This window comes from Sapajus apella, unplaced genomic scaffold (genome assembly GCF_009761245.1).
Source record: "Sapajus apella isolate SASKATOON/1434 unplaced genomic scaffold, GSC_monkey_1.0 scaffold266, whole genome shotgun sequence".
NCBI classification, from domain to species: domain Eukaryota; kingdom Metazoa; phylum Chordata; class Mammalia; order Primates; family Cebidae; genus Sapajus; species Sapajus apella.
In genome coordinates this window covers 114,718-127,293 of record NW_022437206.1, presented here as the reverse complement: position 1 = coordinate 127,293, position 12,576 = coordinate 114,718, and the positions used below count along the sequence as shown (strand labels likewise).

The 12,576-nt window shown below is 40.5% G+C and overlaps 1 protein-coding gene across 1 annotated transcript in view; it reads right to left on the bottom strand.

The window, feature by feature from the left end:
• LOC116545418 (zinc finger protein 254) overlaps positions 1-12,224 on the bottom strand; it is a 56,735-nt gene extending 44,511 nt beyond the window's left edge. The window contains exon 1 of the mRNA XM_032271929.1: positions 12,207-12,224. Within this exon, the coding sequence (XP_032127820.1) occupies positions 12,207-12,209 (3 nt within the window). The 5' untranslated portion in view covers positions 12,210-12,224. The remainder of the gene's footprint in view (positions 1-12,206) is intronic.
• Positions 12,225-12,576: the final 352 nt, after the last annotated feature.

Below are 12,576 nucleotides of genomic sequence, written 5' to 3'. Positions count from 1 at the left end.
AATTCAAAATCTCAAAATTATACAAACCATACAGATAGACCACAGCTTGACACAAATATAATTCAATAAAAAGAAAACAACTTGAAACCACACAATTACATAAAAATTAAACAACCTGCACTTGAATAACTTATTGGTAAATAATGAAATTAAGGCAGAAACCAGTAAGTTTTTTTGTTTTTGTTTTTGTTTTTTAACAAATAAGGACAAAAAAACAGGCCACACATTGTGGCTCATGCCTGTAATTCCAGCAGTTTGGGAAGGTGAAGCAGGCAGATCATACGAGGTTAGGAGTTCAAGACCAGCCTAGCCCCATCTCTGCTAAAATTACAAAAATTAGGTGGGAGTGGTGGAACATGCCTTTAATCCCAACTACTTGAGAGGCTGAGGTAGGACAATGCTTGAATCCAGGAGGTGGAGGTTGCAGTGAGTTGAGATCGTGCCATTACACTCAAATTGGGCATCAAGAGTGAAACTCCATCTCAAAAAAAATTAAAGAAACAAAAAAAGAACAACCGAAACACACACACACACACACACACACACACACACACACACACACCAGAATCTCTCTGCAATACAGCTAAGGTAGTGTTAAAAGAGAAATTTATACCATTTAACTCCCAAATCAAAAAGTTAGAAAGATCTTCATTTAACAACCTGACATTATAAATAAAAGAATGAAAGAAGCAAACGCAAATCAACCCTTAAGCTAGAAGCAGGCAAGAAATAACCAAAATCAAATCTTAACTAAATTTAGACATAAAAATTTTACAAAATATCAAGAAATCCAGTAATTAAATCTATGGGAAAAAAAATAAGATAAATAAACCACTAGCTAAACTAATGAAGAAAGTAGGAATTATTGAAATAAACACAATCAGAAATAACAAAAGACACTACCACTGACCCCACAAAAAAATAATGAAGTCTACTATGAACACTTCCGTGGACACAAATAAAACAATCTTGAAAAAAAATTAAAAATTGGCCGGCGACTGGTGGCTCACACCTGTAATCCCAGCACTTTGAGAGGCCAAGGCAAGTGGATCACGAAATCATGAGTTCAAGACCAGGCTGGCCAAGATGATGAAATCCTTTCTTTAATAAAAATACTAAGATTAGCCCAGGTGGTGGTGGGTGCCTGTAATCCCAGGTACTTGGGAGGCTGAGGCAGAGAATTGCTTAAACCCAGGTGCCGGAGGCTGCAGTGAACCAAGAGCAGGCCACTGTATTCCAGCCTGAGCAACAGAGCAAGACTCTGCCTCAGAGAAAGAAAAAAAAAAAAAAGGTTCATGGCACATGCCTGTAGTCCCAGCTACTCAGGAGGCTGAGGTGGGAGGATCGCTTGAGTCCAGGAGTTCTGGGCGGTTGTGCGCTATGCCAATCGGGCGTCCGCACTAAGTTCGGCATCAATATGGTGACCTCCCAGGAGCGGGGAACCACCAGGTTGCCTAAGGAGGGATAAACTGCCCCAGGTCAAAAATAGAGCAGGTCAAAACTTTCATGCTGATCAGTAGTGAGATCGCACCTGTGAATAGCCACTGCACTCGAGCCTCGGCAACATTGTGAGACCCCGTCTCTTAAAAAAATAAAAGAAAAAGAAAAAGAAAAAGAAGAAACTATTGAACAAATACATTTTTACAAGAATGGAAAAATTGAAAAAAAAAAAAAAAAAAAAGCCCTAAATAGATAAATAAAAAGCTTAAAAATTGAATTAGTAATAGATAGCCTACCAACCAAATAAAGCCAAGGACCAGACAGATTCACAGCTGGATTCTACCAGATGCACAAAAAAGTGCTGGTACCATTTCTACTAAAACTATTTTAAGAAATTAAGAAAAAGTAACTTATCTCCAACTTACTATATAAGAATAGCATGACTCTAATACCAAAACCTGGCAGAGATTTAAAAAAAAAAAAAAAAAAATCAGGCCAATATCTTTGAACATTAATGCAAAAATCCTCAACAAAATACTAACGAAATCCAGCAGCATATAAAATAGCTAAAAAACTATGATCAAGTAAAATTTGTTTTGGGAATGCAAGGTTGGTTCAACATACACAAATCATAAATGTGATTCATGACATAAACAGAACTAAAGACAGAAACCCCAAGATTAATTCCATAGATGCTGAAAAAACTTTCAATAAAATTTAACACCTTTTATGTTAAAAATCCTCAATAACCTAGGCATTGAAGGTACATACTTTAAAATAATAAGTTATCTATGACAAAACCTCAGCCAACATACTGAATGGACAAAACCTGGAAGCAGATGGGTGCAGTGGCTCACACCTGTAATTCCAGCACTTTAGGAGGCCAAGGCAGGTGGATCACCTGAAGTCAGGAGTTTGAGATCAACCTAGCTGACATGGCAAAACGCTGTCTTTACTAAAATTACAAAAATTAGCCAGGTGTGAGGGTGGTTAACTATAATCCCAGATACTCAAAAGGCTAGGAAAAGAGAAGACTTGAACCCAGAAGGTGGAAGCTGCAGTGAGCCAAGATTGTGCCACTGCACTCCAGCCCGGGAAACAAAAGAAAACTCTATCTCAAAAATAAAAAATAAAAATAAAAATAAAGCTTGAAGCATTCCTCCTTGAAAACTGGCACAAAACAAAGATGCCTTCTTTCAACACAACTATTCAAGATAAAATTGGAAGTCCTGGTCAGAGCAATCAGGCAAAATATAAAAATAAGGGGCATTTAAACAGGAAGAGAGGAAATCAAACTATCCCTGTTTGCAGACTACCTGATTCTACATCTGAAAAACCATATAGTCTTGGCAAAAAAGCTCTTTAAACTTACAAACAACATCAGTGTAATTTCAGGATACAGAATAAATGTACAAAATTAGTTGCATTCCTGAAAATCAACAACATCCGACCCAAATATGAATATAAACACAATCACATTCACAATTGCCACAAAAAGAATAAAATATTTATGAATATAGCTAACCAGCTAGGTGAAAGATCTCTATAAGAATGACAAAACAATGCTTAAAGCAATCAGAAATGGCACAAATAGAAAACAACTTTAAGCTCGTAAATAGAAAAGATCAATATCCTAAGCATGATCATACTGCCCCCCAAAATTTACAGATTTAATGCTATTCTATTCAAAGGACCAAAATATTTTTAACAAAACTAAAGGGGAAAAAAACCCCACTATTTAAAATTTATTTAAAACCAAAAAAGGGTCCAAATAGCCAAGGTAATCATAAGCAAAAACAACAAAGCTGAAGGCATTACATTACCTGACTTCAAATTATACTACAGAGCTACAGTAAACGAAGCAACATGGAATGGTACAGAAACAAATTCATAGACCAATGCAACAGAATAGGGAGTTCAGAAATAATGCCACACACCTAAAGCCATGTGATCATGAACAAAGGTGACAACAGAAATAGAAATGTGGAAAGAATTTCCTATTTTTTTAATGGTGGTGGAATAACTAGCTAGCACTATATCGAAGACCGAAACTGGACTACTTTTATTACACCATATACAAAAATAAACTCAAGAATAATTAAAGACTGGCCGGGCATGGTGGCTCACGCCTGTAATCCAAGCACTTTGGAGGCCAAGGTGGGCAGATCGCCTGAGGTCGGGAGTTCAAGACCAGCCTGACCAACATGGTGAAACCCTGTCTTTAAAAAAAAAAAAGAAAGAAAGAAAGAATAATTAAAGACTGAAATGTGTATTTTAAAATCATTAAAAAAAAAAAAAACAACCCTGGAAGATAACTTGGGAATTGCTGCAACTTAGCAATTGCAACAAAAGCCAAAATTGACAAATTGGACCTAATTAAACTAAATAGATTCTTCACAGAAAAGGAAACTATCAACACAGTAAACAGACAACCTACAAAATAGTAGAAAATATTTGCAAACTATGCTTCTGACAAAGATCTAGTATCTAGAATCCATAAGAAACTTAAACAAGTTTAGAGAAAAAAAAGACCTCACTAAAACGTAGATAAAAAACATGAAAAAGTTGCTTTTCAAAAGAAGACAAATATGTGGCTAACAAGCATATAATAAAATGCTCATCAATAATCACTACAAAAATGCAAAGAAAAAACACAAGATGCCATCTTACACCAGTGAGAACAGCTATTAAAAAGTCAAAAAATAGATGTTGTGATGGCTGAGAAACGAAATACTTATACACTGCTGTTAAGAGTGTACGTTAATTCAACCATTGTAAAAGGTAGTGTGACAATTCCTCGCAGAACTAAAACCAGATTTACCATTTCACCAAGCAACCTCATAATTGGGTATATACTCAAAGAAATATAAATTATTCTATCATAAAGACCTAAGCACAAGCGTATTCACTGCAGCATTATTCACAATAGCAGACATATAGAATCAACTTGAATGCCTATCGATGGTAGACTGGATAAAGAAAATTTAGTATAATCGGGTACAATGGCTTATGTCTGTAATCCTAGCACGTTGAGGCCAAAACAGGTGGATTGTCTGAGCTCAGGAGTTTGAGACCAGAGTGAGCAACATAAAAAATCCAACCTCTAAAACAATAAAAAAAAAAAAAATAGCTAGGTGCGATGGCACACGCCTGTAGTCCCAGCTACTTGAAAGGCTGGGGTACAAGGGGATTGCTTGGCCCACCACGATGGCTCATGCTTGTAATCCCAGCACTTTGGGATGCCAAGGCAAGTGGATCACTTGAGGTCAGAAGTTCAAGACCAGTCTGATCAACATGGTGAAACCTCATCTCTACTAAAAATACAAAAATTTGTCAGGCATGGTGGTGGTAGGTGACTATCATCCCAGCTACTCAGGAGGCTGAGACAGGAGAATCACCTGAACCCAGGAGGCGGAGATTGCAGTGAGCCAAGATTGCACACTGCACTCGCGCTGGGCAGCAAGAGAGACACTGTCTCATAAAGAAGATTCCTTGAGGCTGGAAGGTTGAGGCTACAGTGAGCCAACATCACGCCACTTTACTTTAGCCTGGGCAATAGAGACCCTGTCTCCAAAAATAAAACAACACAACGTAACATAAAATACATAATTTAAAAATATGGTACATAAACATCATAGAATACTGTGTGGCAATAAAAAACAACCAAAAACAAGATTATGTCTTTTACAGCAACAATGGATAAAGCTTGAGACCATTATTCTTAGAAAACTAATGTAAAAACAAAACCAAATGCATTTCGTTTATAAGTAAGAGCTAAAAAGGAAAAACACAGGAACACAGAAAGGAAGAACAAACACTGAGGCCTAGTTAGGGGTGGAGGGTGGGAGCAGCAACACAGTCAGAAAAAATACCTCTTTGGTACTATGCTAGTACCTTAGTTACAAAATAATGTACACACAAAACCCCCAGGACACAATTTTACCTGCACAACAAACCTTTACATGTATCCCTAAACAACAAATAAAAGTTTAAAAAAAAAAAAAAAAACCTGGGTGGGAAAGAGTGCAATGCAGGCTGAAGGACTGGTTTGTGCTACTTACGGTGGCCCAGGTGGGCTGTACTCTGATTTATTTCTGGGTCCATGCAGGCAGATGACATTATGAACCAGCGGTCCAGAATCCTAGGCTGGTGGAGAAAACAGGTTGCTGCTACTACTGCAGATTGTTTGGAGGTGAGAATAGGCCAGGAGACTTGTAGACACTTTTGTAAGTTTTTGGCAAAAAAAACACGATGAACAAAAATGCTGTGGTAAAATTCCTGAGTGTGGTTCCTCGTCCTGGGAGAGGTGTGGACACATTAATGTCTAGTGGGTATGTTTGTGAGTGGGTGAAAATCCTGTGGTGGCAGCTGTGGCAAAAGGGGTCTGTCATCAGAGCTGCTTTTCTCTAAGTTTTTAGTCCTCTGTCACCTTGGAAGGAGAGCTGGTATCACAGAACAAGAAACAGTGTGACAGCCTGTGTAGGGCAGGGCACAGCCTCCCATTCCTGGACATCCAAAGTTTTATTCTAGGCCAGGAGACTGTAATATCTTTCTTCTGCCACCAAATCTGTCGAGTTTGCTGAACAACAAGCAATTCTGCAATACCAACTTATTGTCTAACACTTGAATTCTGACACCACCCAGAATCAGCAAAGCCCGATTCAGGGCTCGGTCCCACAACGTTGTCCTCACAGCAGATGCCAGTCACAAACCCCATAAGCCCATCTATGCTTCTGAGATACTGTTTAAAAATTGAGAACTCCCATAATGTTACTGAAATTTACCAATTTGATAGAGTTACTCACAGAACTCAGCAGAACACTGTAGTTACCTTTACCATTTTTATACAAAAGATACAATCCCAGCCAGGCGCAGTGGCTCATGCCTGTAGTCCCAGCACTTTGGGAGGCTGAGGTGAGCAGATTACCTGAGGTCAGAGTTCGAGACCAGCCTGACCAATATGGAGCAACCCTGTCTCTACTAAAAATACAAAATTAGCAGGGCATAATGGCGCATGCCTGTAATCCCAGCTACTCAGTAGGCTGAGGCAGGAGAATTGCTTGAACCTGGGAGGCGGAAGTTGTGGTGAGCCGAGATTGTGCCATTACACTCCAGCCTGAGCAACAAGAGTAAAACTAACATCTGGGAGAAAAAAAAAAAAAAGATACAACCCCCAAAAAGTCAAGTATAGGACCAAGAAAAAGGTGAGAAAAGATGAAGCATACAAATGATCAACAGCTGTGATTAATAAAATTCTCTATTCTTTGTGTTCTCCAGGAACACTTTATGAAAGAAAAAACCCTTTCCATTATGACTTAAATGGTGCTTTCTTTTCTTACCTATCACAGAGCCAGAAAAATGATTGCACATTTTCTCCTTTTTCTCATTTAAAAATCAGCTGACTTTGTCTTCAGCGGTCAACATAAAATACTTCCTAATCAAACTGAACTGAAGTTTATTTTCTTCCTAATGGCTCCTGAACTCTGAGCTACTCAGTCTGAGCCACCATACGACCCCATTTTATGTCCCTCTTAAGAACATGCTGGCTTCAGGGTAAAACATTCTCTGATCTAAATTCTGACTTTATTACCCTCCATTTCAAGATTTAAACATTCCCCTCCAACCAACTTACTAATCTTGTTTGCTTTTCCCTAGAAAAAAATAGTCCTTTTCTGCCTAATCTTTGCAATCTTTAAAAATCTTACATTTGCTGCTTCCTCCTGTTGCAATACTCCTTTGAAATTCAATTTTTTACATGTATCTGTTTCATTTTAAAAAGTCAAGAAACTGTCTTTAAAAAATATCAACTTTATCTGCAATAAGACCTTCCCAAAATTCCTCAAAGTCTTCATATAAGGGGAGAAAATTTTAAGGTGCTTATATTTTATACCTGAGTAAGAAAAGAAAAAGTATTTCTTTCTTTCAAACAATAAATGTATTATTTCTTCTTTCTTTCAAACAATAAATGTATTATTTATTTCAAACAATAAATGTATTTTTTCCTCAGGCAGGCAGATTGCCTGAGGTCAGGAGTTCGAGACCAGCCTAGCCACCATGGCAAAACCCTGTCTCTACTAAAAATATGAAAATTAGCCAGGCGTGGTGGCAGATGCCTGTAATCCCTACTCGGGTGGCTGTGGCAGGAGATACTTGAATCCAGGAGCTGGAGGTTGCAGTGAGCCAAGATCACACCATTGTACTCCAGCCTGGGCGACAGAGTGACTCCGTCTCAAACGATAAATAAATAAAATAAAATAAAATTTAGCATTAAACTCAAAAATCAAAATAACAGGATATAGGGCCAGGCTTGGTGGCTCACGAACCTGTAATCCCAGCACTTTGAGAGGCCAAGGTGGTGGAATCACTTGGCGTTAGGAGTTCAAGACAAGCCTGGACAACATGGTGAAACCCCATCTCTACTAAAAATACAAAAATTAGTTGGGTGTGGTGATATGTGCCTGTAGTCCCAGCTACTCGGGACTGCGGCAGGAAAATCACTTGAACATGGGAAGTGATAGTTGCAGTGAGCTGAGATTGCACCATTGTACTCCAGTCTGGGCATCGCAGTGAGACTCCATCTCAAAAACAAACAAACTAAAACCAGAATATAAAACAAAGATATTCACTGCCACAAGTTTACCCGGCTAAAAAAAAAGAACTGAAGTTTTCAGAAATCTATGCAACTCACAAATTATCTACCACATTTTTTGTGGAAATGTATTCATTTTCTACAGCTGAAATTGAATAGAAATTTTCTTTATTATTTTCCTTGGTAGCTAACATTCTAAAAGCTAGATAGAATTCTGTTTGAAATCACTGAGTCATAAAAAACACACCAGAGGCCGGGTACAGTGGCTCAGGCCTATAATCCCAGCACTTTGGGAGGCCGAGGCGGACGGATCACGAGGTCAAGAGATCGGGACCATCCTGGCCAACATGGTGAAACCCCATCTCTACTAAAAATACAAAAATTAGCTGGGCGTGGTGGCATGTGCCTGTAGTCCCAGCTACTCGGGAGGCTGAGGCAGGAGAATTGCTTGAAACCAGGAGGCAGAGGTTGCAGTAAGCTGAGATCGCGCCACTGGACTCCAGCCTGGTGCCTGGCGATGGAGCTAGGCTGTCTCAAAAAAAAAAAAAAAAAAAAAAAAAAACACCAGAGGAAATTTCTAAATTCACTCTGAGAAAGAAAAAGGTAAATGAAAATTTTCAACAAATAAATATATTATTAGATATTAATTTTTTGTGACATATATTTTATGCCCTTTGGAAATATTTTCTTGCCTTTCAAGCTCTACTAATAAAATGCAATATACAGTTAAAAAACTGAGGTCTGCTGGGCACAGTGGCTCACACCTGTAATCTCAGCACTTTGGAAGGCTCACGCAGGTGAGTCACTTAAGGTCAGAATTTTGAGACCGGCCTGGCTAACATGGCAAAACCCTGTCTCTACTAAAAATACAAAAACTAGCTGGGTATGGTGGTTCACACCTGTAGTCCCAGCTACTTGGGAGGCTGAGGCATGAGAAACACATAAACTCAGGATTTGGAGGTTGCAATGAGTCGAGATGCCACCACTGCACTCCAGCCTGGTGGCAGAGATTAACTGTCAAAAAAAAAACAAAAAAAACTTTAGGTAAAAATAAGTGAACAAATCTTTTCAAGGTACAGATACGTCTTACTCATGTGTCAAAAAGTCAAGCCATTCAATTACTTGACAGATTGTCCCACCCCGCCCTGCTCACTTGAGTGCTCAATAACCTCCTCTGAAGAGGCTCTGAATTATGCCGCAGTGAATGCCTCAGGCACGTTTTACTCTGCAAGTTCTTAAACCATCTCACTGGGGTCATTTTTTTTGTTTGCTTGTTTTTTTCTTTTTCTTTTGGTCTTTTGGAGTCCTAGGGGTTGTTTGTTTTTTGTTTTTTATCCTAGAAATTTTTTACTACTTTTCTGCCCCCCTAAGAAAATCCAGCAGGCAAAAATTATTTGTTTTCTCCTCAATGCTAGTATCTGATTGGCTGACCAGCAATGTGTCTCCAAGAAATGAAAGCTGGGTTGGGTGAAGACAATATGAATGTCTCAAGGAATTAGCTTAAACAAACAAACAAAAAAAAAGTGCACCAGGAATTCCCTCTTATCCTCTTAACATCCACCTGAACACTTGAGAAGCTACACTCAATACCTCAGGTTTTCCTATGACAGAAAATGATACAGAAGCTGATATTCACTAGACACTGTTGCAGACATAGCCACCGGCCATGGTGGGTATTTTGGTTTATCCCCATACAGTGCTGAAACCCAGGTCCAAGAAAAAACTAAAAGGTGACTGAAGACACATCACCCTATAAAATTTCCAAAAGGAAAACTTTACCCAAAAACATTCTGAAAAAATATCTGTGTCTAGGGAAAAGAGACGACAAAAAAACACACAGAGATATTTTATAGTATAGTGTCAGGAAATTATTCTTTGCTTTCTTCTCATAGGAAATGTTTATCAAAAAAAAAAAAAAAAGCCGCCGGGCGCGGTGGCTCAAGCCTGTAATCCCAGCACTTTGGGAGGCCGAGGCGGGTGGATCACGAGGTCAAGAGATCGAGACCATCCTGGTCAACATGGTGAAACCCCGTCTCTACTAAAAATACAAAAAATTAGCTGGGCATGGTGGTATGTGTCTGTAATCCCAGCTACTCAGGAGGCTGAGGCAGGAGAATTGCCTGAACCCAGGAGGTGGAGGTTGCAGTGAGCCGAGATCGCGCCATTGCACTCCAACCTGGGTAACATGAGTGAAACTCCGTCTCAAAAAAAAAAAAAAAAAGCCAAAATTTTTAAATGTGCCATCAAATGCTTTGTCAAAAACTGATTAATTGGCCAGGCTCAGTGGCTCATGTCTGTAATCCCAGCTCTTTGGGAGGTCAAGGCAGACAGATAGCTTGAAGCCAGGAGTTTGAGACCAGCCTGGCCAACATAGTGAAACCTGTCTCTACTAAAAATACAAAAATTAGCCAGGCATGACAGTGGGCACCTGTAATTCCATCTACCTGGGAGACTAAGACAGGAGAATAGTTTGAGTCCAGGGGTCTGAAGTTGTAGTGAGCCTAGATTGCGCCACTACACTCCAGCCTGGAGAGCAAGTCTCCATCTCAAGAATTTTTTTAAAAAAAAAAAAAGGTAAATTAATATAGGTATCAAAATGTACACTAAAAAAATAGTTGATAAAGTGAATTAGAAAAGGGAAATTGGACTGGGTGTGATGGCTCCCACCTGTAATCCTAGCACTTTGGGAGCCCGAGGTAGGCGGATCACGAGATCAGGAGTTCGAAACTAGCATGGCCAACACAGCGAAACCCCAACTCTACTAAAAATACAAAAATTAGCTAGGCGTGGTGGCGGGTGCCTGTAATCCCAGCTACTTGGGAGACTGAGGCAGGAGAATTGCTTGAACCCGGGAGGCAGAGATTGCAGTGAGCTGAGATCCCACCATTACACTCGTGTGGGCAACAAGAGCAAAACTCCATCTCAAAAAGAAAAAGAAAATTAAAACGGGGAATTGCCATTTGGAAATGTCAGAAAAAAAATGGAAATTTAGAATTTTACAGCAAGCCAGAGTTAGGCTGGAGGAATAGGAGACAAGGGGGGACTTGAGGCCCTCCTTGAAGCACATGTGAAAAACTGAGGGAAAAATCAGTCCCCTGTGGAGTGTGAAAATAATTATGTGGCAGGCAATTAGACTAAGGTGGCTCTAGTTCCCAGATTTCAATTTCTAAAAAAAACTAAACTCAAGAGCATTTTTTGGTAAATTACTACATTGCCAGAACAAAATTCAGACTTAAACAACTCTAAACTGTCAACTAAGCTCTGATTACACAACCAGGATATTTCCACCTAGACTGTAAAAATCAAGAAACTAGGCCAGGCATGGTGGCTCATTCCTGTAATCCCAGCACTTTGGGAGGCCGAGGTGGGTAGATCACCTAAGGTAAGAAGTTCGAGACCAGCCTGGCCAACATGGTGAAACCCCATCTCTACTAAAAATAAAAAAATATTGGCTGGGTGTGGTGACAGCTGCCTGTAGTTCCAGCTACTAGAAAGGCTCAGGCACGAGAATCGCTTGAACCCGGGAAGCAGAGGATGCAATAAGCCGATATCACACCACTGCACTCCAGCCTAAGCAACAGAGTGAGACTGTCTGGGGTGTGTGTGGAGGGGAAGGGGACTACATAACTATACCTTGCCAATAATTGAATTTCGTTTTCTTTATCCTGAACCTTATAAAAATCTTTCCATCAAGTCCCTTCCATGGACCACAAATTACAAACCACAGCTGGGTGCTCTAAAATTTTTTAATCACTCTTTGATTTAATTATTTAATATTTCCACGTTGACACCTGTAAATTTTTAATAGGAAAAAAGAAAGCCTGGGGACTCCATGCACCAAAGCTCTTCCCATTCATGAACCCGCACCCCGAGTCAGGATTCCGTCCTGAGGATCCTCCAGTGGTCTCTGCACAATCTGAGAGAGGGAGCCTACTGCTGCAGAGCTGCCCAGAGAGGGCTCCAGGCCAGGGCACAGTCACCGGGCAGGGAAAAAACAGGACGCCCGGCAGCCGCCATCTTGCGGCTGAAGGGGACTGAAGCCCAGCTGGGCAAGGAGAACTAGAGGCACAGATTGTGGAGCTGACAGCGGCGAGGCCTGAGCCCCGCCACAGTCACTTCCCACTGGTTCCAATCAGTCCCAACCCCTCTGTCGGAATGTCGAACCCAGCACTCTCACCATTTCTAGGCTTTCACGGGGTCCTGGCGTCTTAGCTGTGGATCTCCAATACCTACAGGTCACAAGGTCACAGAGGCTCGGCCTCTAAAAGGAGAGGGCAGAGGCCAGTGAAGAAGAGACATGGAGCTCCGAACGCAGCAAGAGACAAAGACCCCGCTATATCCCGGAAGCCGCCCTGTCCGCTCCCGCTGTGTGCCTCATTGGACAGTTCCCAGGCCAGCGTCCGTGATTGGATAACATTTAAGACCCCGCCTTCTCTGGCCCTGAGTGACAGAAGATGTGATCAGACGCTGAGCTGAATGAAGAGAGTGACAACCTAAGCTGCAGCCTTTTCAGGCTGGGCTTCCTCCTTGAGGTGAGCCAGGCCCAC